The following is a 24,383-nucleotide window of genomic DNA, read 5'->3' on the forward strand; positions in this document are numbered from 1 at the left end:
GGAAGAGTTATAGTGAAAAAAGTGATGAAGAAGTTGCACGTTCTACATCTGCTAGAAAGTTTGAAGAGCTTTTTAAAAGGCCACAACTAGTGAGCAGAACAAAATTAACAGAGCAGACCTGAGACTGCTATCCTTAGAAAGGCTTGCTTGTAAAGTTGGCCCTTGGTTGATGTTTGGGAACTTGGATTTCAGTAGGGTTACTGTGCTGGTTTAAAGCTATTATTTTCCCCAGAAAAGCCATGTTCTTTAATCCACTTTCAGTATTGCTGGATGGGGTCTTTTTGATTCTTTCCATGGAGATGGGACCCACCCAATTGTGGGCAGTAACTTTTATTATATGGTTTCCATGAAGATGTGTCTCCACCCATTCAAGTTAATTTTTCTCACTGGAGTCCTTTAAGAGGGAACCATTTTGGAAAAAGCTTTAGAGCCACCAGAACTGACAGAGTCAATGGAACAGAGAGAGCCCTGGGGAAGCCATTGAGGAAGCCTGAAGAGAAAGTTAACAGATGTTGCCATGTGCCTTTCCAGCTGAGAGAAACTCTGAATGTCATTAGCCTTCTGGAACCAAGGTATCTTTACCTGGATACCTTAGTTTGGACATTTTTGTAGTCTTGTCTTAATTTGGACATTTTCATGGCCTTAGAATGTAAACTTGCAACTTAATGAATTCCCCCTTTTAGAAGCCATTCCATTTCAGATATACTATATTCTGGCAGCTTTTACAAACTAAAACAGATTTTGGTACCAGAGAAGTGGGATGTTTCTGTGGTTTGCAAATACTAAACAAATTGGAATGGCTTTTTAATTGGATAAGGGTAAGAATCTGGAAGAGTTTTGATGAGTTTGGTAAAGAAGGCCTAGAATGCTTTGAAGAAACTGTTGGTAGAAATGTGGACTCTAAAAATACTTCTTATAAAGCTTTAGGCAGAAATGATGCATGTTTTTATTGCAAATTGGAAGGAAGGTGAAACTTGTTTTAAAGTGGCAAAGAATCTGGCAAAATTGACTGGCTTTAGATGGAAGGCATATTTTAAAAGCCATGGACCTAGATATTTAGCAGAATAGATTTCCAAATTAAATGTGGAAAGTGCAGCTTGGTTACTCTTTGCAGTTTATAATGAAATGTGACAGGAAAGAGAAAAGCTGAGAACCAAACTCTTGGGTATAAGTAAACCAGAAACTGATGGTCTAGAAAATTCTAGGCTTCCAGAAAGGGTGACCCCAGAGAATATTGCTGTACATGAGGATTTAACCAAACATGGAACCAGTCACCCATTTAAGAAAAGCCAGAATTAGAGATGGAATTATCCAGGAAGTATTTGTGGAAAGTCCCATTGTCCGATGGTTGTGATCCCTGCCTATTACATAGGAAACCCACAAGGGTGCTGTAAGATCTGTGTAAATGGAACCACCACAGTGAAATAGTTCACTGCCAGTCTGAACTAAAAGGGATAGAAAATGGACAAATTGGAGGAAAAAAAACTTCAAAGACAGAACTACAGAAGCTAAGGTCCAAAGCCAGGAAACCTCTGGCCAAGAGAGTGGACCCCTGATGCACTTGGAGAGAGTGAGTTTTCACCAAAGTCAGGTGGCGGGCCTTCCACTTTAATGTTCAGGAAGAGTTTTGCTGTCTCAGGCCTTGGAGAGGGTGGAGCACATTCTTTGGGGATGGGGGAGAGCCTGATTACCACCTCATTGTTCTGGAGAGGTTTAGCATGTGCCCCAGAGATGGCAGAGAGTCCAGTGTGCTGCCCTGATGCTTAGAGAGGGTGAAGCCTAGAAAAAGGTGGTCTCCCCAGTGTCCCCTAAGGTTGCACTGGAGAGAGCTGGGGCACTGTGTAGTCCCTTGGAAAGGGTAGGACTGCTTATTTTTAAAGCGCTGAGGATAAATAACTCTCAGACTTTGAAATCTAATGGGGTTTGCCCTGTAGATTTTCAGAACTGCTTGGATCTGGTGGCCCCTGTGTTCCCCTCAATTTCCTTCTTTGGAAATAGAAACATGTATCCTATGACTCTTCCTCCTTAGTATGTTTGCAGCAGATAACGTGTTCTGAGTTTTATAAGTCCAGAGCCAGAGGAGAATTTTGCCTTAGGACAGACCATGCCTGTGGCTGACTTGATGAGATTTCATACTATTTCTGACTTTGCATTGTATTTGCATTGTTACTAAAATTGTTTATGGCTTTCTGATATTGTTATGGAATGTATGTTTTTGCATTTGGAAAAAGCATGTCTTTTTGGGGTCCAAAGTGTAAAATGTGCCAGTTTGAAGCTATAATGTACCCCAGAAAAGCATGTCCTTTAATTCTCATTTGATATTGCTAGGTGAGATCTTTTTTATTGTTTCCATGGAGATGGGGCCCACCCAATTATGGGTGGTAACTTTTGATTAGATGATTTCTATGGAGATATGTCTCCACCCATTCAACATAGGGTTGCTTACTGGAGTACTTTAAGAGGGAACCACTTTGGAAAAAGTTTTAGAGCCATCAAAACTGACAGAGCCAAGAGAATTAACAGAGCCCTGGGGAAGCCATTGAAGAAGCCTGGTGAGAAAGCTAACTGATGTCACCATGTGCTTTTCCAGCCGAGAGAGAAACCCCAAACATCATTGGCTTTCTTGAACCAAGGTATCTTTACCTGGATGCCTTAGTTTGGACATTTTTATAGCCTTGCCCTAATGTGGACATTTTCATGCCCTTAGAACCGTAAACTTGCAACTTAATGCATTCCCCTTTTTAAAAGCTATTCTGTTTCAGGTACATTGCATTCTGGCAGCTTTTACAATCTAAAACAGTTACCTAACTGGTAATAGTGTTTCACTGTACCTAAACTGTTTGTAAAACAATATGGTTATCTTGAATACTTGCTTTTCTTTTGGGAGTCAGGAATTTTCATATGTGTTAGACAGAAAGTGCCTACATGCCCAGCCCTCAGTAAAAACCTTGGGCATTGAGTCTTCAATGAACTACTTTGGTAACAGCATTTCAAACGTGTTATAATTCAGTGCTGGAGGAATTAAGTGCACCTCCATTGAGAAAGGACTGTTGGAAGCTTTTATCTAGACTCCTCTAGAGTTCATCTCATGCTCTTTTCTCTTTGCTGATTTTGCTTTGTATGCTTTCACTGTAATAAATCTTAGCCACACATATAATTCTATATTTAGTCCTGTGAAAACTCTTAGCAAATCCTGAACTTGGGGGAGGTTTTGAGTACCGCAGACACAGTGGTATAATAAGGGGGTTCATTAGACCAGATCCAGCCTCAATGAAATATGGCAAAAGCCGAGTTTGAGAAAAGAAAGGATGAGGGAGCTGAAGGTGCCTTATTGGCTATGGAAACTTGTGGTCTGAAACAAGAGTTGAGGTGCTGTCTGTTGTGAGAGGTAAAACTTATTTATGGAATTTGTAAATGCCAGATATAGCCCCAATTGGCTTGCTGGATCCTTTGGCTGCTTTTGGCTGTACTGGGTAAAGAGAAGGGAAAAAAGAGTGCAGCCCTCATGATGCCTTGCTTTTTGTTTTCTCATCCAGAGGGATTGAGAAAGAGCCCAGACATTACCAAAGGCGAGCTTTGGGTGGGCCAAAAATGTTGAAAGTTTGTGTTGCTCTAGCCTCTAAACTGGAGGGAAAAAGAATAACTCAGTTCTCAGGGTTTGAGCAACATTTTATCTTTTCAGAAGACAGAAAAAAAAATGGTGTCTGATCACTCCAGTTTCCTGCAGCATAGCCTACTTACATTCCAGTGTCAGTTCTAATGTTAACTGTGTAAATGTTGTATTTACTACAATGAGGAAAAAAACAGATTAGAAATTGCTTTGTATTTTGTAGCTGTTGCAACTACATGTATGATGAAAATTGATCTAAAATATTATATGTTTGCAATTTCATAAGTGCAAGAGGAGCCATGCTAATCAGGCAGTGCTGCAAAGAAACAGTGTTAGTGGAGTACAACTTTCCTTGCCAATGACAAGGTTGGAATTTTAATTCCTTGCATATTAGAAACAAAATAAGTCTCCATAATTGATACCTTTTGCTATGATTTTTGCCTTTTGGAGCCTCTGGAAAAAGGGAGATAACATGAAAAGAGAGGGAATCTCTAGATGAATATATTTTTGGACTTTTCAAAAGCAGTTTCGGTTAGTAATAAGCTCTTATACAATCAGAGCACTGACCCTTAGAGGCTGATAATTTCTCAGCTTAATGTGCATATTTTGAATGGATCCATTTGGATTCTCAGACTGATAAGTTAAAAAGGGCTTAAGAAATCTTCCTTGTCACTTGCAACTGGATGATGCTGTCTGGCTGTGCAGCAATTTGCTTTGCTGCTACTGCTGTTTTTCTTGAATCCTGAATTCATAGATCCTAATTGTGTAGACCTAACTTTAAGCTGAAACCTGTTATGTTTATTTTAGACTGTTTCAGCCTCATCACTAGGTATATGGAATTAAAATTGGACAGAGTTGCTTTACTTAAAGAATGGAAGTCAGACTCTGGGGCCCTTGTAGATTTAGGACACCCCTCTGTGGGGCCTTAAACTTTGAAAACTTCCTGCATGCTGACTGGAATTTCTAGGTCATATACAAATACCCACATAAAAGGATCTATTAGAAGTAAATTTTCATAGAACTTATCTGAAAAAGTTAATCTTATCCTCACTATTGAAATAGAATTTCACTGATTATATGTCACAGTTATTTTCTTTCAGCATTTTGAAAATAATACTAGTTTGGCTTCATTGTTGTGCTTGAGAGAATACCTGTTGGTCAAATTGTTGTTTCATTACACATTATAATTTTTTTCTCATCAACAGATTTCAAGGTCTTTTTTGTCTTTGATGATTTGAATTTCACTATGAGGTAAGGGGCAGATTTCTTCTGTTTTTTGTTTTTTTAAATTTTTATACTTTCTGATTTAGAATCATGCCATATCTAGTCGTGTATAGTTGTGATTAAATATCTTCTCACGAAGCAACCCCCCGGCCTAAATCCTTTGCCAGTGAATATTCCAAACATTTAAGAAAATTAGACACAAATATTATACAAACTCTTCCAAAGACTACAAAGAATAACTTCCCAGCTTGTTTTATGAGGTTGACAGGGCCTTGATACTGAAGTATAAGAAAATCATTACAAGCCAGACTATCTCATTATCTTAATTTTCCAGGGCTGCTAACAAACACCACAGATTATTTGGCTTAAACAACAGGAATTTATTATCTCAAGATTTGGAGGCCAGAAGTCCGAAATTAAGATATTAGCAGGCCATACTTTCTCTGAATTCTTGGCATTCTGATGGTGGCTTGTCAGGAATCTATAGCTCAGTCTCTGCCTCCATCTCATGGTGAGCTACCTCCTTCATTCTCCTCCTCATTCCTCCTACCGCATCCAGATTTCCTCAGTTTATAAGGACTCCAGTCATATTGCATCAAGCCCTACCCTCATTCAGTTTGGCCTCATCTTAACACACTCTTCAGAGATTCCATTTACAAATGAATTCACATCCGCAGGTGTGGGAGTTAGGACTTGAACATGTTTTGTGGGGGACATAATTCAGTCCATAATATTGAGGACCACAGATTTTAAAATCCTACACAAAATATTAACAGATCTAATTCAGTAATATACACAGATTATAATTCAACATGACTAAATTCAAGTTATTTCCAGATAGTAACATTGGCTTAATATTTGAAAATCAGTGCAATTCACTGTAATAACAGAATAAAGGAAAAAAAATCATAAGATAACTTCAATAGATGCAAAAAGAGCATTTGATAGAACTCCCCATCTTTTCATATTTAATATCTGTCAGGAAACTAAGAATAGACAGGAACTTTCTTACCCTGATACAGGGTGTCTACAAACCCTTAAGCAGACATCATACTTAATGGTGAAATGTTCAATTCCTTTCCTAATAGGTTGAGAATGAGATGGGATGCCTTGTGTTGCAGCTTCATTATTTATTAGAAATTCTAGCTAGTGTTTTAAAATAAGAAAGAGATTTCAAACGTATAAGGATTGGAATGATAAAAATAAAATTTCCATCACAGAAAGATAACATGATTTTCTATGTAAAAAGTCGAAAGAATCTAAGAATAAATTATTAGAGTTTATAAGTGAATTTAGTGAGTTTAATAGATACAAGGTCTAAATACAAAATTTAAATTGTATTTATATAAATGAGCAGCAGTTAGAAAATGAAATTTTAAAATGCCACTTATAGTAGCATCAACAAATGCAAAATACTTAAAAATATATACAACAAAAACAGAAAGCTATAATATAGTACTTAGAGAAATTAAAGAGTTATCTAAATGGAAGGATACAGTAAATTCATCCTAATGGATTGAAAAACACAATATTGTAAGGATGTCGGTTCTTTCCCAAGTTGATGTGTCAATGATCCATTTATTGTTCCTTTTATTGCTCACCTTTCATTGCCTATTCTGTGATAATAAAGTTGGAATCTGTGCCAGCTGACTTGATGTTTACCTTTGTTTGAGGGCTACAGAGGGATACTGTTGAAGAAGGGGTTCTTGGTTCTGGTGTGCTTCTTTAGGCAAGCTCCTGCACTGTCTTCAGCTTCTATAGCTTCTTGTCTCATGTGCAGCTTTTGCAGCACCAGACTTCTGCAGATTTCATGGCTTCTGAAGTGCCAGGCTCCTATAGCACACATGGCTTATACAGTGTCCAGCTCAAGCAACTCACATGCTTCTGAAGTGACTGACTCCAGTTGTTCCCAGCTCAGCACCAACCACGAATGGTTTCCCTTGGCACCCCATGGGTTTCTTTGCAGTAGAGTGCTGCTTGCCTGGTGCCTCTTGTGAGTAGCTTCCGCTGACACCCATTCAATTGACTTTTCAGCCTCAGTTAACTTCTCTACCGTCTAGTCTATCTCTGTCCTGGTTGGGGGAATAAGGAGGGGGAAGCTCAGATTTCTTTCTTCTTTGGAGGCTCTTAGGCCTAGGAGTGATGGGTGATTTTTCTGTGTTCTTTAGAATGGTCTTTACTCCTTTCCAGCTAATCCCCTCTTACTCCAATTCCCTGATATAGTTAATAATTATTTATATTGCACTTTCCCTGTTCTTATTACTATGTGGTTTCTGTCTCTTCACAGGACCCTGACTGACTCAGTGGAAATAAGAGTGGTCCTGGAAGATAGACCTCCAAAGATGGAATTTGGAAACTGGTTTGGTCATGCCCTTGAGTTTCAGTGTAGTGCTGAGCATCTTGTCAATGGGAAATGATTTGCTTGCAATCCATGGCATGAGGTGACATCATATATTATCAAGTTATCACTTGCAGTTGATTTCAATGAAGTGCTAACTGAAGAAAGAGCCTTGGGAACTCAAGTAGCTTGGCAGTAATGTTCTCTATAATGATTATGGTGTGGGGTGAATTCTTCTGAGATCAAATTTAATGTTTAGAGGAAGAAAATAATAAGCGTAAGACCTTTAACCCTCAGTTCAAGCCATGATTTGAGAACCAGAGAGCTTCCATGATAGTCCTGTGGCTGCATAATGATTGTACCCTTCCCCCACAAAAAAAGATATTCATGTCATCATCCTTGGAACCTGTAGAAAGGACTACATAGCTGTGACTAAGTTAAAGATCTTGAGAGGAGGAGACTAATGCAGACTATTTAGGTGGTTGCAATAACCAGTGTCCTTGTAAGAGGAAATCAAATGCATATTGTCATATTTGACACACAGAAAAGGAAAAAGCAATGTGACCACAGAAGCAGAGATTGGAGTGATGGAGCCATGACCCAAGGAATGCAAACAACAGCCAGAACTGGAAGAGGCAAGGGATGGATTCTGTCCCCTGGAGTGTGGCCTTACAGACACCATTGATACTGATTTAGACTTGATGGACTTCAGAACTATAAGGGAATAAATTTCTGTTGTTTTAAGCCATCAAGTATGTGATCATTTGTTAAACCATCCATAGGAAGCAAATATATACTTTGGTAATACCAGTGCAATTTTGAAACTAATCAAGCTCTAAAAAATCTCTTCTTTTTTTTTTTTTTTTATAGCCACAGAACTAATGTTGCTGAAATTAAGACACAAAATTTAATCGTTTGGGTTGCTGAAGCACAGTGACAGTTGAATTAATAGTCTTACTGAGTTTCTTAAGTGAAAGGTAGGACACTGTTTGAAAGAAGATGTGATCTTGAAATACTGAAACTTGGAAGGGAGACATCTGGTTGGATGTGGGTCACACTGACATTGTTGAATCCCAAAGTTACTCTCCTTTGCAGTAGTAGCTTGTCCTCTGGTGTATGAGGACACTATCTTCTTTTGCTTGAAAACCTTGTGATAATCTCACCAGGGAAGGTAGAGACTGGGGAACATGTGGAGGAGTAGATTCAGAAGATGTTAGACTAATGGGGGCAAAGTATAACACCATACACCAAATTCACTGATACGGTACACTTACTAGAAGTTCTGGATTTCATGAGTTAGTTCGTGTAGCTGATGGTGGCTCTAACCTCTTTCTTATTTGGTTGACTGAATCTTGAACTATTCGGCTATATTTAAGGAGGGAATTCAGAGATTTAGGACTTTATATATCATGTATGATACTTGCACTAAGCCCCAAATGCATTCCACATTAAGACCCAAAGAACACTCCCTACACTAAGCCATTGAGAAAGGTGCACCCTTTACTTCCATTCAGAATTTGTGGAAATAATCATAAAGTGATTGTGGACCAACAGGGCCAACTATCAATCAGCCTTAGCATAAGATTCCCATTTCTCATCCGATCACCTTAATCCTCTACTTTGACTGATAGAGCACAGTGATTTTTCAGAGCCCCAGAAATTAGCATCAATTCAGAGCCAATGAATTGGCTGACCCTGATTCTTACATTAGTAAGGGGAGCACTGAATCCTTGAAATACCTTGCCCTGTGTTTGCATTCTTTTGTAGACTGGCATGACTGTAGGGGGATGTCACTGTTGAGGTTGGCTTCCTGATTTCAGTATAAATGGCAGGATTTCATAGTAGCAGGGATAAGTGGCAGCACTTAACCACTAAAGACAAGGTACAGTAAAGAATAATAAAGAAAGTAGAGAATATTGTGACCTTCAGAGATCTTTGGCAGTAGCTAATTGGTCATATTTTCCCTAGGGAAAAAATATATGGGCATCCTACTAGAGTATATACTCATCTATATAAAAGGACAAACTCTAGATCTAGTAGCTAAAAGCCTGACTTGAATCACCATAGTGGATGCTTATGGCCTTCACTCAGTTTTCAGATCTAGTCAATTCACAGGCCCATAGTCCCTTGACTGAAAGTAGTCCAGGCCTCCTTGAAGAGGGACCCTGCTCCACTGATGGAAGTATGTATTGTAAATCTTTCCCTACGCCTTCTCCAGAGAGACTTGTAGTCATTTACTAAAGTGACAGCATATTGAGAAAAAGGAAATGACCAGACTGGTTGGGGAATTTCTAGATATTGGTTCTGAATTGATGTTAATTTCTGGTGCCTGGAAACATCACTATGATTCATCAGTCAAAGTAGGGGCTTAAGGTTGTCAGGTGAAAAATGGGAGTCTTATCCTAAGGCTGATTGACAATTGGCTCAGTTAGTCCACAATCACTTTGTGGTTATTTCACCAGCTTCTGAATGAATAATTAGAACAGACATACTTGGCAACTGGAAGAATCTCCACATTGCCTTTCTGACCCTAGATGATGAGGGTTTATTGTAGTAGAAAGGGCTAAGTGAGAGTCTCTGGAACTACCCCTCCTTACCAAGATAGTAGACGAGATGCAATACTGCATCCCTGGGGGAATTTATAGACATAAATTTTCCCAAAGACTTGAACAAATCAGGTATGGTAATATCTATTAAATCCCCATTAACTCACCGGTTTGACTTGTACAGATACAGATAGATCTTGGAGAATGATTGTAGATTATCATGAATTTAGTTAAGTGATGACTACAATTATAGCTGCTGAGCCAGATGTAGAATCTTTAATGGAGCAAATCAGCGTGCACCTTGACACTGGAATGTGAGGTTTTGCTTGAAAACCACAATAATCTCATCACGGAAGGCAGTGACTGGGGAACATGGGGAACTATTACCTGGCTAATGCCTTTTTCTCCATATCAACTTGCAAGTATCACCGAAAACAGTTTGCTTTCACCTGGCAGGGCTAACAAGAATATCTTCACAGTCTTGCTTCAGACCCATGTTAATTCTTTGGCTCTGTGTCATAAAATAGTTTGCAGGGATCTTGGTGACCTTGACATTCTATAAAAAAGTTATTCTTTTCACTACATTGATGACATTATGCTGATTGGATCTAATGAGCAGAAAGTAGAAAATACTTTAGATTCCTTAGGAAGACTGAATTGGAAAGAGATGAACCATAAATTCAGGTACTCACCACCTCAATGAAGTTTTTGGTCACTCAATGACCTGGAGCATGCCAAGATATACCTTGCAAGGCAAAAGACAAGTTGTTTCACTTTGTACTCTACCACGGAAAAAGATACACAAAGCTTTAAAGTTTTTTGGAAGCAACATATACTGCATTCGCTTGTACTACTTCATTCACTCTAGTCACCCATAAGGCTGCCAGTTTCAAGTAGAGACCATAGCAAGAGAAGGCTCTACATCAATTCAAGCTGTTATTTAAGCCACTCTCCCATTTGGGTCTTGTGCTCCAGAAGATCCAAAGATACACTGTTTCAGTTTGCTAGCTGCTGGAATCTGATAGAAATGGAATGGCTTTTAAAAAGGGGAATTTAATAAGTTACAAGTTTACAGTTATAAGCTTATAAAAATGTCCAAACTAAGGCATCCAGATAAAGATACCTTAATTCAAGGAAGGTCAATGGATCAGGAACACCTCTGGGAGCTGGGTAGTCATAGCTGGCATCTGCTGGTCCCTGCTCTGGGGCTCCATTGCTTCAGCTTCTGTTCCTGTGTGGGTACTTTACTTTGCTTCTCTGGGTCTGGTCTTCATCTCTTGGCTTCCCTTGGCTCTCTCCAGGTTGTGACTTGCTTAACATCTCATGGTGATGTCTTCTGGGCTCCAAGCATCTCCAAACATCTGACTCTGTTCTCCAAGTGTCGGCAGCTGTGTCAGCTCTGCTCTGAAGTTTCTGTCAGCTCTGTCATTTCTGACTCTCTTCAAAATGTTTCCTCTTTTACAGGATTCCAGTAAACTAATCAAGACCCACCTGGAATTGGTGGAGTCATATCTCCATCTATTCAAAGTCACACCCACTGTTGGGTGTGTCACATATCCATGGAGATAATCTAATCAAGTTTCTGACTTACAGTGCTGAATCAGAAATAGAAGAAATGGCTGCCTCCCACAAGATTGGATCAGAATTAAAACATGGCTTTTCTGGGGGTACATAATACTCTCAAACCAGCACATACACAAAGTGTCCATGGCAAATAAGGATGTAAATAGAGTCTCTGGCAAACACCAATAAGAGAATCACAGCACAGGCCTGTAGGATTTCGAAGCAAACTGTAATTATGCACTCTTTTGAAGATTACCATCATATCTTGGAGAAACAGTTTCTGGCTTGCTGCTGGGCCTTGGTAGAGTCTGAATGCCTATTTGACCTAGCTTCCCATCATGAACTTGGTGTATGATTTGCCTAGCCATAATGTAGGCTGTGCAACAGAAGTCTATCATCAAATAGAAATGGAACATAAGAGACCAGGCATGGCAGATCTGGAAGACATGAGTAAATTGCATGAGAATGTGGTTTAGAATCCTGAACACCTGTTGCCTTCTCTTACTCAATCTACATGAAGATATTCCATAGATTACATATGAAAAACTCAAAGGTCGTTGTGGATAAATTTGCACATTATGGATCACCTGAAAGTGAACTGCTGGAACACTATCAGGGGTGGGTGATTTGGAAGGGCAGTCATGAAGGAAAATCCTCCCACTGGGCAGAAATTCAAATGGTACACTTGGTTGTCCATTATGTCTGGCATGAGGGATGCTCAGACGTATTCATTGATACTGGTTTAATCGATTTTTGCTAATGGTTTGCTGGATCATTAGAAACTTGGAAGGAACAGAATTGAAATATTGGTGACAAAGTATTCTCAGGAAGAGATATGTGAATGAACTCTCAGAATGCACAAGGACTGTGAAGATATTGTGTCATCAATGAGCGTTTATGGTAGAGGGGCTCTTAATAATCAGGTGGATGAAATGATGTGCTCTGTGGATATTAGGCATTCTCTTCCAGCCAACTCAGTGCTTGTTCAATGATTTCTGAAAAAAGTGGCCTTCGTGGGAGTGATGGAATCCATGCATAGAATCAGCAACACAAAGCTCCCTTTATCAAGACTGAACTGAATAACTACTGCTGAATGACTAATCTGCCAACAGCAGAGACCAACATCGAGTCCGTAATATGACACCATTACCCAGAAGAACAAGTCAGTTACCTGGTAACTAGTTGATTACATTGGAACTCTTCTATCAAGGAGCATGATAAATAAAATCTAGTAGGCCCAACAGGAGGCACCCATGCTAAGCCCTATGTCAACAAAACCAAAGTCTAAGTAAGTTTCCATTCCCTGTAAATATCCAGCTCACCTGGAGAACAGAATTTAAATAATCCAATCAGCTATCACTATTCCTACACCAGCTTATTTCCTCATTGCTAAGCATCGCCTGCACTAACCATATTAGGAAATGTCATCTGCACTAACCAATGAAAATTTCCTTCCAACATACATCCTGGTTCTGTCTATAAAAGCTCACTGCTCTCTTGGTTCAGCAAAATTCCTCCCTACCTCATGATAATTGGAATTTCCCCAATTTATTAATGAATTCAATTAAACTCTCTGAGTTTGAACCAAATTTTGCTCAAGGTTTTATTTTAACAAAGGGGAAGAGTTTTCTCACTGGAGTAGATACATATTCTGGTTATGAATTTGCTTTTCTTGCCCATCGTGCTTCCATGAGCACCATCACCTGTGGAATCACAGAATGCCTTAATCTGTCCTCATGACATTATCCATAGCACTGTGTTATGCGAGCAGTTGTTGCTCTAAGGGCATATAACTTGGGACACAGAAGGATGAAGCAAGCACAGTGTTAAAACAAGCCCAATATAATTTAGTCCATTTTGGGTTCTGAGGGCACCATACTCTTTATTTACAAATTTTACTTAAACTCATTCAGGTGGTTACTTGTAAATTGACCATCTCCCTATGTTGCTTATATTTATGGTTAACCCTCTAGAGACTCTCAAATTGGTATCATCAATTTTAGGGGACTTAGCCTAGAAATGTTTACCTTTTAGGGTTTAATGGTCCTGAGTTTAAGTCATGTTTGATTTAATCCCTTTGCTGTTCCATAGGGTAGGGGTGGGTGTGTGCTGTGGGTGTTTTCCCCTATAACCCTGAGGATCAGGATCTTATTTGGTGACAGGCATAGGCAGCAGCAGCAAAGGAATTTTGTAGGATCCTTTAGAGAGCCATCTGCTTTTAGAATTGTGACATCAGCATACCACATAGTGACTGCTCTTTGTCTGCCTGTCAGGAGTGATCAATTGATGGATCAATATATTAACCAGTGTGCCAATCTTTCCCATGAGCACTGTATAGAATAAGGGCCAATGCCAATGGTCGCAGTATAAGAGTCAACCCCCTGGCCTGACATCAGTCTGGCTTATGGTAGAAATGAAAAACTTAATTCAACTTTGAAATACATGATAGAGCCTCAATTCCATACTCCTGTCCCTAAAATCCAGTTGTCAAATATCTGACTTAGGTCTGAAATATTCTAGGGCATATGAAATGGTACCACATTGTTGTCTTGATTTCCATTTCCCAAAGAATAATGATGTTAGGCATCTTTTCATGTGCTTTTTTACATCTTTTTTGGCGATATTGAAGCCTTTTGCCCATTTTTTAATTGGGTTCTATTTCTTTTTTATTGCTGAGTTGTAGGGATTTCTTTAAATCTTTATCAGATATGACGTTTCCAAATATTTTCTCCCTTTCTGTACTTTTTAGTCTCATGTTGAAGTCCTTTCAGGCAGAAAGTTTTAAATTTCCATGAAATCCCATTTATCTATTTTTTGTTGTTGTTGCTCATGCTTATGGTGTAAAAATCTAGGAAACCATTGTCTAACACAAGGAACTGAAGTTGTTTCCTCATGCTTTTTTCAAAGAAGTTTATAGTTTTGGTTTTTATATTTAGGTCTTGAATTAACTTCTGTATATGGTGTTAGGTAGAGGTCCATGTTCATTTGTTTTCATATAGATATACAGTTTTCCTGGCATATTTGTTGAAAAATTATTCTTTCCTCATTGAGTGGACTTGAAATGCTTGTAAAAAATCATTTGATCGTAGAAGTGATGGTTTATTGCTGAACTCTCAATTCAGTACCATTGGTCATTATGTCGGTCCTTGTGCCAATGCCAAACTTTGAATACTGTAACCTTATAATAAATTTTAAAATCATGACATGTGAGTCTTCCAATTGTGTTCTTTTTCAAAATGTTTTTGACTACTCAGGGACCTTTACTCTACCATGTAAATTTGATGATTGGCTTTTCCATTTCTTCAAAGAAGGCTGTTGTAATTTTAATTGGGATTGTGATGAATCAATAAATAGCTTTAGGTAGAATTGACATCTTAATAATATTTAGTCTCCCAACCCATGCAAACAGAATATCATTCCCTTTATCATTGATTTATTTGAGTAATGCTTTTTAGCGTTCTACATGTGAGTTCTTTATATTCTTGGTTAAATTTCTTCCCAGATATTTAATTCTTATAGTTGCTATAGTAAATGGAGTTTTTTCTTGATTTCCCCTTCAAATTGCACATTACTAATATATAGAAACACTACTAATTTTTGTGTTAATTTTGTATCCTGTAATTTTGCTGAAAGGATTTATTAGTTCAAGTAGCTTTGTTGTGGATTTTTTCAGGACTTTCTATCTATAGGATCATGCCATTTTCACATAGGGAAAAATTTACTTCTTCTTTCCAATTTGAATGCCATTTATTTCTTTTTCTTTCATACTTGCTTTGCCTACATTTTCCAGTAACAGTGGTGTTGGGGCATCCTGATTTTGTGACCAGTGTTCAGAGGATTGCCATCAGTATGTCACCACTGAGTATGATGTTAGTTATGGGTATGTTTTTTTTTTTAATTTTTTCTAAATATTTTATTGAGAAATCTTCACACACACAGTCCAACAATATTATACAATCAATGACTCACAATATCATCACATATTTGTGTATTCATCACCATGATGATTTTTAGAACATTTGCATTTCTCCAGAAAAATAAATAAAAAGGAAAAAGAAAAAACTCATACTTCTAACCTTACCCTCTCATTAACAACCAGTATTTCAATCTACCCTTTTTTTAACCCTTTATCCACCCTATTTTTTAATTTAATTTTTATCCTTATTTTTACACCTCTGTTTACACCCTGGATAATAGAAGCATCAGATACAAGGTTTTCACAATCACACAGTCACATTGTAAAGGCTCAATAGTTATACAATCATCTTCAAGAATCAAGGCTACTGGAGCACAGTTCAACAGTTTCAGGTGCTTCCCTTAGCCACTTCAATACACCATAAACTAAAAAATGTTATCTATATTATGCATAAGAATAATCTTCAGGATAACCTCATGCCTATTTGATTTCTCTCAGCCACTGAAATTTATTTTGCCTCACTTATCTCTTCCCCCATTTGGTCAAGAAAGCTTTCTGCACTCCATGATTCTGCATCCTGGCTCATCCTGGGATTCAGGTCCCACATTACCAGGGATATTTATACCCCTTGAAGTCATGCCCCTTGTAGTAGGGAAGAGGGCAGTGAGTTCACCTGCTGAGTTGACTTAGAGAGATACAAGAGGTACTACCTACTCAATTCCAATCTTTCTTTTTTTCTGAATGTGGAAATGGTGTCTAAAACTTCTGACTCCATTATTTGCATCTATTCAGAAATTTTTAATTTTAATAAAGTCCACTTCATCCATTTTATCTTTCATGAATTGTACTTTTCTTGTAATGTGTAAAAACTGATCATGAACCCAAGGTCAGGTTGATTTTCTCATGTTTACATCTGGAATTTTAAACGTTTCCACTTTAAATTGAAGTATATGAAGTAGCTTGATTTGATTTTTATTTAAGGTGTAATATAACTATCAATGATTATGCTTTTACATATTGAAGTTCAATTTTTCCACCACCGTTTCTTAAAAAGACTATCCTTTCTCCATTGAATTGCCTTTGCATTTTGATAAATATCTGTTTGCTATAGTTGCATAACTCTATATTTTGATTCTTTATTTTGTTTAATTTATCCTTGTGCCTATACATTCATGGTTTTCTCTCTTGAAATTAGGAACTGTATTTGTTAATGTTACTATTTTTCAGAATTGTATAGGCTTTACTGTCTAAAAACATTGTCAATATTACAAAATAAATTTCAGGGTTGTCAAGTGGAATTGTGTAGAATTTATTCTTTTTTTTTAAACCTTTTTTATTGTGTAGTATAACATATATACAAAGCAAAGAAATAAAAAAGCAATAGTTTTCAAAGCACACCTTAACAGGTAATTACAGGACAGATCCCAGAGTTTGTCATGGACTACCATATAATCCTCTCATATTTTTCCTTCTAGCTGCTCCAAAATATGAGAGGCTAGAGGGCTTAAATATTGTTTTGTCATCACAATCAGCTTTCCCCCCTTCTTTTTGTGAAAAATAACATATAAATAACTTTCAAAGCACAGCAGCACAATTAGTTGTAGAACATATTTCAGAGTTTGACTTCTAGCTGCTCCAAAATACTGGAGACTAAAAGATATTAATCAGTCATTAAATTGATTCCACATTCATATTCATTTATTAAATCCTGTCTTCTCTGTATACTCTACCATTACCTTTGATCTTTCCATCCCTTTCTTAGAGGTGTTTGGGCTATGGCAATTCTAAGGGTCTGTCACTATTATGGGGTAGGTAGATGTAACTATCTGATGTTCTGGAGAGGCTGGGCTAGGTTTCAGGACTCATCTGGATCAGGGACCCATTTGGAGGTTGTAAGTTTTTTGAATGTTCCTCTATTGCATGGAACACTTGTGGAATCTAATATATTGACCTAAGTATTCTTTAGGATTGGCTGGAATGGTCCTCGTTGGGGGTTGACAGGTTATGATAGGTAGGAAGGTCTAACTGAAGCTTGTATAAGAGCAACGTCCAGAGTAGCGTCTCGACTCTATCTGAGCTCTCTCTGCCACTGATGCTTTATTAATTATGCTTCTTTTCCCCCTTTGGTCAGGATATAATTGTTGATCCCATGGTACTAGGTCTGGATTCATCCCTGGGAGTCATCTCCCACATCACCAGGGAGACTTTCACCCCCTGGATGTCTCGTCCCACATAGGGGGGAGGGCAGCGATTTTACTTGCAAAGTTGGGCTTAGAGAGACTGACACACATCTGAGCAACAAAAGAGGTCCTCCAGAAGTAACTCTTAGGCATGACTATAGGTAGTCTAAGCTTCTCTGCTATCTACATAAGCTTCTCAAGAGAAAACCTCCTGATCGAGGGCATGGCCTATTGATTTGGGTGCCCCTAAAGTTTGAAACAGTTTCAGGGGATTCCCTGATGGTCAAGTTTAATAGGTCCATATTTTTCTCCCATCCCTCAGGGGACTTTGCCAACACTTTTGAATGATCTGCTCAATATACTCTAGGATGTATCCAGGCATTACAATAATCTATACAGGATTAAAAGACCTCTTTCTTATTCTGTGCCCCTTTGCTTCAGTTATTTAAAGGGGAGCTATGCAGGTAGGTTGAATTAGATTATGCACTACAGAAAATTTCAGTTCCAGAATAAATCTTCCATCAGTCTCAAAGAGTATATTTTATGGTTCTAAAATATAGATACTGTCTTCCTTACCCCTAGGTTCTGAATTACTTTAACCCAACCTTGTTTAGCTTCGTTCTTATCTCTAAATATCAGATTACATATATAAAACAGGCTCTCAAAATCCAGAAATAATAATCACCACTCTGGACTGCTCTAAAAGCATTTTCAATCTAAGCATTTTCTAAAGGTGACCATACCATTCTTGTTCATTTGTTTCTGGCTTATTTTGTCTCACCAAACATCCCACAAGTTCATTCACATCGTTGCATGCCTCAGAACTTTGTTCCTTTTTGTAGAAGCACAACCTTCATTCATACGTATACACCACCGTTCGCCAATCTACTTCTCCATTAGTGCATCCTTCAGCCACCTGCATTCATTGGGCATCATGTTGAGGGCCCAAAGTCCACAGTTCATCAACATTCTCAATTTTAGATAATTTATTTGTTCCCAAGAGAAAGAAAACCAATAAACACACCCTCGCCAAATAGGAATTCTAAACCTCCGCTTAACTCTTTCCCTCCCCCTATTATTTACCTGTGCTGTTGCTGTGGTAGTGCTGATGGTTTCCGTTTTTTTTTTTTTTTTTTTTTTTTTTTTGCATTATTAGGCACCGGGAATCTAACCTGGGTCACTGGCATGGCAGGCAAGAGAGTCACTATGGCTCCCCCAATGGTTTCCTTTTAAATATAGCTCATACCATGCAATAGCAGTTTTCCCCTGTACACTGGACTTAAACACTCTTCACGCAAGAATCATAACTTTGAAGTAATTCTTGCAAGAACTAATTCTTATTTCTACTGTTAATCAGTGGAATGTAGGTCTATATAATCCCTTTCAATCTTTTTAACCTTCAATATGGTAATATTACTAACAGACACGCTAGAGAAACACCTTCACTCCTATCTATTCCATTACATTGAAGTTCAACCTCATTAGCTAATGGTTCACTCATCTCTAGCTTCTATTTATCTCTAAGTTCATGTATTAGTTAGGGTTCTCTAGAGAAGCAGAATCAACAGGAAACACTCGCAAATATAAAATTTATAAGAGTATCTCACGTAACCATAGGAACACAGAGTCCAAAATCCGCAGGGAAGGCTGTGAAGGCGACAATTCCAGTGGAGGGTCTGGACGAACTCCACAGGAGAGACTCACCAGCCAAAGCAGGAAGAAGAGCCTGTCTCTTCTGAATCCTCCTTAAAAGACTTCCAGTGATTAGATTAAGCATCACTCATTGCAGAAGACACTCCCCTTGTCTGAATACAAATGGAATCAGCTGTGGATGCAGCTGATGTGATCATGATTTAATTGTATGAAATGTCCTCATAGCAACAGACAGGCCAGCACTTGCCCAACCAGACAAATAGGTACCACCACTTGGCCAAGTTGACACATGAACCTGAGCATGACAATCCCCTTATCCTGTATTATAAGCCTCTGATTATGCCTGTATGCTGGTCATAAAAGTGTAATCATACAGTATCTATTCTTTTGTCTGTTTGTATCATTACTTTCAGCTCTTCTGGGTATATACCAAGTAGTGCTATTAGTGGGTAATAGGGCAACTCAATTTTTAATTTCTTGAGGAACCACCAAACAGTCTCCCATAGTGGCTGCAACATTACACATTCCCACCAGCAGTGCATAAGTGTCCCAGTTTTTCCACATCCTCTCCAGCATTTATAGTTTTCTGTTTGTTTAATAGCCACCATTCTTATAGGTGTGAGCTGGTATCTCATTGTAGTCTTAATCTGCATTTCCCTTACAGCTAATGAAAATCAGCATCTCTTCATTTCTCCTGAGTCATCCATATTTGCTCTTCAGAAAAATGCTTATGCATGTCTTTAGCTCATTTTATAATTGGGTTGTTTGTTCTTTTGTTGTTGAGTTGTATGATTTCTTTGTATATGCAGGAAATGAAACCTTTGTCTGATATGGAATTTCCAAATATTTTCTCCCGTGGAGTTGCCTGGCTCTTCACCTTTTTGGCAAAGTCTTTTGAAGTGCAGAAGCATTTGACTTTGAGGAATTCCCATTTATCTATTCTTTCTTTTATTGCTTGTGCTTTGGGTGTAAAGTTTAGAAAGCTACCTCCTTTAACTAGGTCTTGAAGATATTCCCTACATTTTCTTCTAGAAACTTTATGATGCTAGTCCTTATATTTAGGTGTTTGATCCACCTTGAGTTGATTTTGTGTAGGGTGTAAGATAAGGGTCCTCTTTCATTTTTTTGGCTATTGACATCCAGTTCCATGCCCAATTATTGAAAAGAATATTTTGTCCCAGTTCAGAGGATTTGGGCGCCTTGTCAAAAATCAGTTGACCATAGATTTGGTGGTCTATTTCTGCACTCTTGATTTGATTCCATTGGTCAATGTTTCTATATTTTTGCCAGTACCATGTTGTTTTGATGACTGTGGCTTTATGATAGGTTTTAAAATCAAGGAATATTAATCCCTCAATTTTGTTCTTCTTTTTTAGCATTCTTTTAGGTATGTGGGATCTCTTTCCCTTCCAGATGAATTCGATAGTCAGCTTTTCCAAGTCTTCAAAGTAGGTTCTTGGAATTTTGATTGGTACTGAGTAGAATCTGTAGATCAATTTGGGAAGAATTGACTATATTTAGCCTTCCTATCCATGAGCAAGGAATGTCTTTCCACCTATTTAGATCTCCTTTGATTTCTTTTAGCAATGTTATGTAGTTTTCTGTGTACAAATCCTTTAAATCCCTAGTTAAGTTCATTCCTAAGTACTTGATTCTTTTAGTTGCTATTTTGATTGGAATTTTTTCCTTAACTGACTCCTCAGCTAGGTCATCCCTTGTATATTGGAATGTTAGTGATTTTTGGAACATTAATTTTATATCCTACACCCTGCTGAATTTGCTTATTAGCTCAAGTAACTTTGCTGTGGATTTCTCAGGCTCATCCAAGTATAGTATATCATCTGCAAGTAATGAGAATTTTCCTTCTTCCTTTCCAATTTGGATGCCTTTTATTTCTTTGTCCTGCCTGATTGCTCCAGCTAGAACTTCTAGTACAATATTGAATAATAGTGGGGACAGTGGGTATTCTTGTCTTGTACCTGATCTTGGGGGGAAAGCTTTCAGTCTCTCTCCACTGGGTATGATGCTGGCTATAGGTTTTTCATATTTTCACTTTATCATATAGAGGTAGTTACCTTTGATTCCTATCTTTTGGAGTGTTTTTATCAGAAAAGGATGCTGAATTTTGTCAAATGCTTTTTCAGCATCAATCGAGATGATCATGTGATTTTTCCCTTTTAATTTCTTAATGTTCTGTATTAAATTAATTGATTTTTTTGTGTTAAACCATCCTTGCTTTCCTGGTATAAACCCCACTTGGGTTTTAATGTGCTGTTGTATTTGATTTGCTAATATTTTATTGAGAAACTTTGCATCTATGTTCATTAGGGAGATTGGCCTGTAGTTTTCCTTTCTTATAGTATCTTTACCCAGGTTTGGTATTAAAATGATATTAGCTTCATAAAATGAGTTAGGTAGAGTGCCTTGTTCCTCAATTTTTTGGAAAAGTTTGACCAGGATTGATATTAGTTCTTTATGGAATGTTTGAAAAAATTCCCCTGTGAAGCCATCTGGCCCTTGGCTTTTCTTTGTAGGCAGATTTTTGATGACTGATTGAATCTCTTTATTTGTGATTGGTTTGTTGAGATCTTCTATTTCTTCCTGAGTCACTGTAGCTTGTTTGTGTGTCCCCAGGAATTTGTCCATTTCATTTAAGTTGTCTAGTTTGTTGGCTCATAGTTGTTCATAGTATCCTCTTATGATTTCTTTTATTTTTTCAGGGTGTGTGGTAACGCACCCCTTCTCATTTCTGATTTTGTTTATTTGCATCCTCTCTCTTTTTTTCTTTGTCAATCTTGCTAGTGACCCATCAATTTTATTGACTTTCTCAAAGAACCAACTATTGGTTTTATTGATTCTTTCTATTGTTCTTTTGTTCTCCCATTCGTTTATCTCTGTTTAAATCTTTGTCATTTCTTTTCTATTTTCTTTGCAGTTAGTTTGCTGTTCTTTCTCAAGTTCCTCCAGGTGTGCTGTTAAGTCCTTGACTTTTGCTCTTTCTTGTTTTTTAATATAGGCATTTAGGGCAATAAATTTCACTCTCAGCACAGCATTTACTGCATCCCATAAGTTCTGACAAGTTGTATTCTCATTGTCATTCCTCTCCAGATAGCTACTGATTTCTCTAGCAATTTCTTCTTTGACCCATGGGTTGTTTAAGAGTGTGTTATTTAATCTCCATATATTTGTGAATGTTCTTCATTCTTTGATGGTTATTGAGATCCAGCTTCATCCCATTGTGATCAGAGGAAGTGCTTTGAGTAATTTCAATGTTTTTAAATTCATAAAGACCTGCCTTGTGCCCCAGGATATGGAGAATGTTCCGTGATAACTAGAGAAGAATGTATATCCTTGTGCTTTGGTGTGCAATGACCTATAAATGTCTGTTAGGACTAATTAATTTATCAAGTTATTTAACGTCTCTATTTCCTTGTTTCACTTCTGTTTGGTTGTTCTATCTATAGAGGAGAGTGGTGTATTTAGGTATTCTACTATTGTTGTTGAGACATCTGTCACTTCCTTCAGTTTTGCCAGTGTCTGTTTCATGTACCTTTGAGCTCCTGCATTGGGAGCATAAACATTGATGACTGTTATATCTTCTTGGTGAATTGATCCTTTAATTAGTATATAGTGTCCTTCTTAGTCTGCTATGATATCTTTATATTTAAAGTCTATTTTGTCTGATATTAGTATAGCTACTCCTGCTTTCTTTAGTTAGAACTTGCATGGATAATCTTTTCCCATCCTTTCACTTTCAATATTTGTATCCTTGTGTCTAAGATGGGTCTCTTGCAAGCAGCATATAGCTGGATTATTTTTCTTAATCCATTCTGCCTATTTGTATCTTTTAATTGGTAAGTTTAGTCCATTAACATTCAAAGTTATTACTGAAAAGGTGTTTCTTGATTCCACAATCTTATCTTTTTAATTTTATTTGTCAGATCTATATATTCTTTTTCCCTCTTTCTCTTTGTATTCTTTAAATTACCCTTAGTGGTACTCTTCAATTCTGTGCCCTCCTCCAGATGTCCCTCTCCTGTTTTGTTTTGTTTTGTTTTTCAGCCATGAGACCTCCTTTGAGTATTTCTTGTAAGGCTAGTCTCTTGTTGACAAATTCTTTCAGGACTTCTCTGTGAAAACTTTAATCTCTCCCTCAATTTTGAAGAACAGTTTGGCTGGGTATGGAATTCTTGGCTGGAAGTCTTTCTCTTTCAGGACCTGGAATGTATGATACCACTGCCTTCTCACCTCCAGGGTGCTAGTTGAATAGTCTGAAATCAATCTTATTTGGTTTCCCTTGCATGTAGTAGATTATTTTCCTCTTCAGCATTTGACAGAGTGATTGTTACGTGCCTTGGGGAAGGCCTATTTGGATTTAATCTGTTTGGAGTTCTTTCGGCTTCTTTGACTTTTATATTTATGTTGTTTATGAAGGTTGTTCAGTTTTCCCCCATTATATCTTCAACTATTCTCCCTAGCCCTTTTCTCCTCTCTTCTCCTTCCAGGACACCAGTGATTCGTATATTTGCATGCTGTGTTCTGACAAACAGAGTTCTATTTTTTCCGTCATCTTTGCTATTTGATGTTTTTAGTCTTTGAAGTCAATTATCCTGTCCTATATATCACTTATTCTTTCTTCTGTCTCTTCAAATCTGGTGTTGTGTGCCTCTAGTATGTTTTTTATTTGGTCAAAAGAGTCTTTAATCTCTGTGATTTCTGATATTTTTCCATTTATTCTTTCAAATTCCTCTTTATGCTCTTCTACTGTCTTCTTGACCTCCTTTATGTCATTTACTATTCCACCTATTTTATAAGGTAGAGTTGTATGAACATCTTTGATTAGTTGTTTCACTGTCTATGTCTCCTCTGGTGTTTTAATTTGGTTATTAGGCAGCCCTATATCTGACTGCATTGTGATATACTTTGAGGTCTTCTGCTGTCTTCATCACATGTAAATATCTTGATTGATTTGCTTTGGGAATTGATTTCTTTCAGTAGTCTAAGGCCTTGTGTTTGCAGGATAGTTGTGCAGCAGGGAGAAGGGCACAGGGTGGGGCACTCAGCAGTGATTTGTTTCAGGGTAGTATAGGTGAGTCTGGGGATATTTTGCTGATGCTTGTGAACATGGATGCCAAGCAGCCATGAAGGATTCAGGGGTGTGGGAGCACTGGTCTGTGGAGTGTAACCCTAGTGTGGCTGCTCTAAGGCATGGGGCCCTTTGTGCACATGCATAGGGATGTGGCAGCATGTTGACATTATGCCTTCATGATTGGGGGCAGATGTGACCCAGCTGCACAGGTCAGCACTTTCTCAGTGCTGGGAAGTGAGGCTGAGGGTCATATGCATGCGTGGT

The 24,383-nt window shown here is 37.9% G+C and overlaps 1 protein-coding gene across 12 annotated transcripts in view; it reads left to right on the forward strand.

Annotated features, from left to right (window-relative positions):
- C7H12orf54 (chromosome 7 C12orf54 homolog) overlaps nucleotides 1-24,383 on the forward strand; it is a 370,404-nt gene that overhangs the window by 114,147 nt on the left and 231,874 nt on the right. For 4 of the 12 annotated variants that reach the window (XM_077170721.1, XM_077170718.1, XM_077170723.1 and 1 more), the window contains 3 exons: nucleotides 4,816-4,861; nucleotides 6,615-6,827; nucleotides 7,122-8,033. The exons of 6 other annotated variants lie outside the window; for them this stretch is intronic. In XM_077170721.1, the coding sequence (XP_077026836.1) occupies nucleotides 4,816-4,861; nucleotides 6,615-6,827; nucleotides 7,122-7,251 (389 nt within the window). In that variant the 3' untranslated portion in view covers nucleotides 7,252-8,033. 2 more of the 12 variants (XM_077170719.1, XM_077170722.1) reach the window with 2 other exon arrangements.

This window comes from Tamandua tetradactyla, chromosome 7, assembly GCF_023851605.1.
Source record: "Tamandua tetradactyla isolate mTamTet1 chromosome 7, mTamTet1.pri, whole genome shotgun sequence".
Classification (NCBI taxonomy): domain Eukaryota; kingdom Metazoa; phylum Chordata; class Mammalia; order Pilosa; family Myrmecophagidae; genus Tamandua; species Tamandua tetradactyla.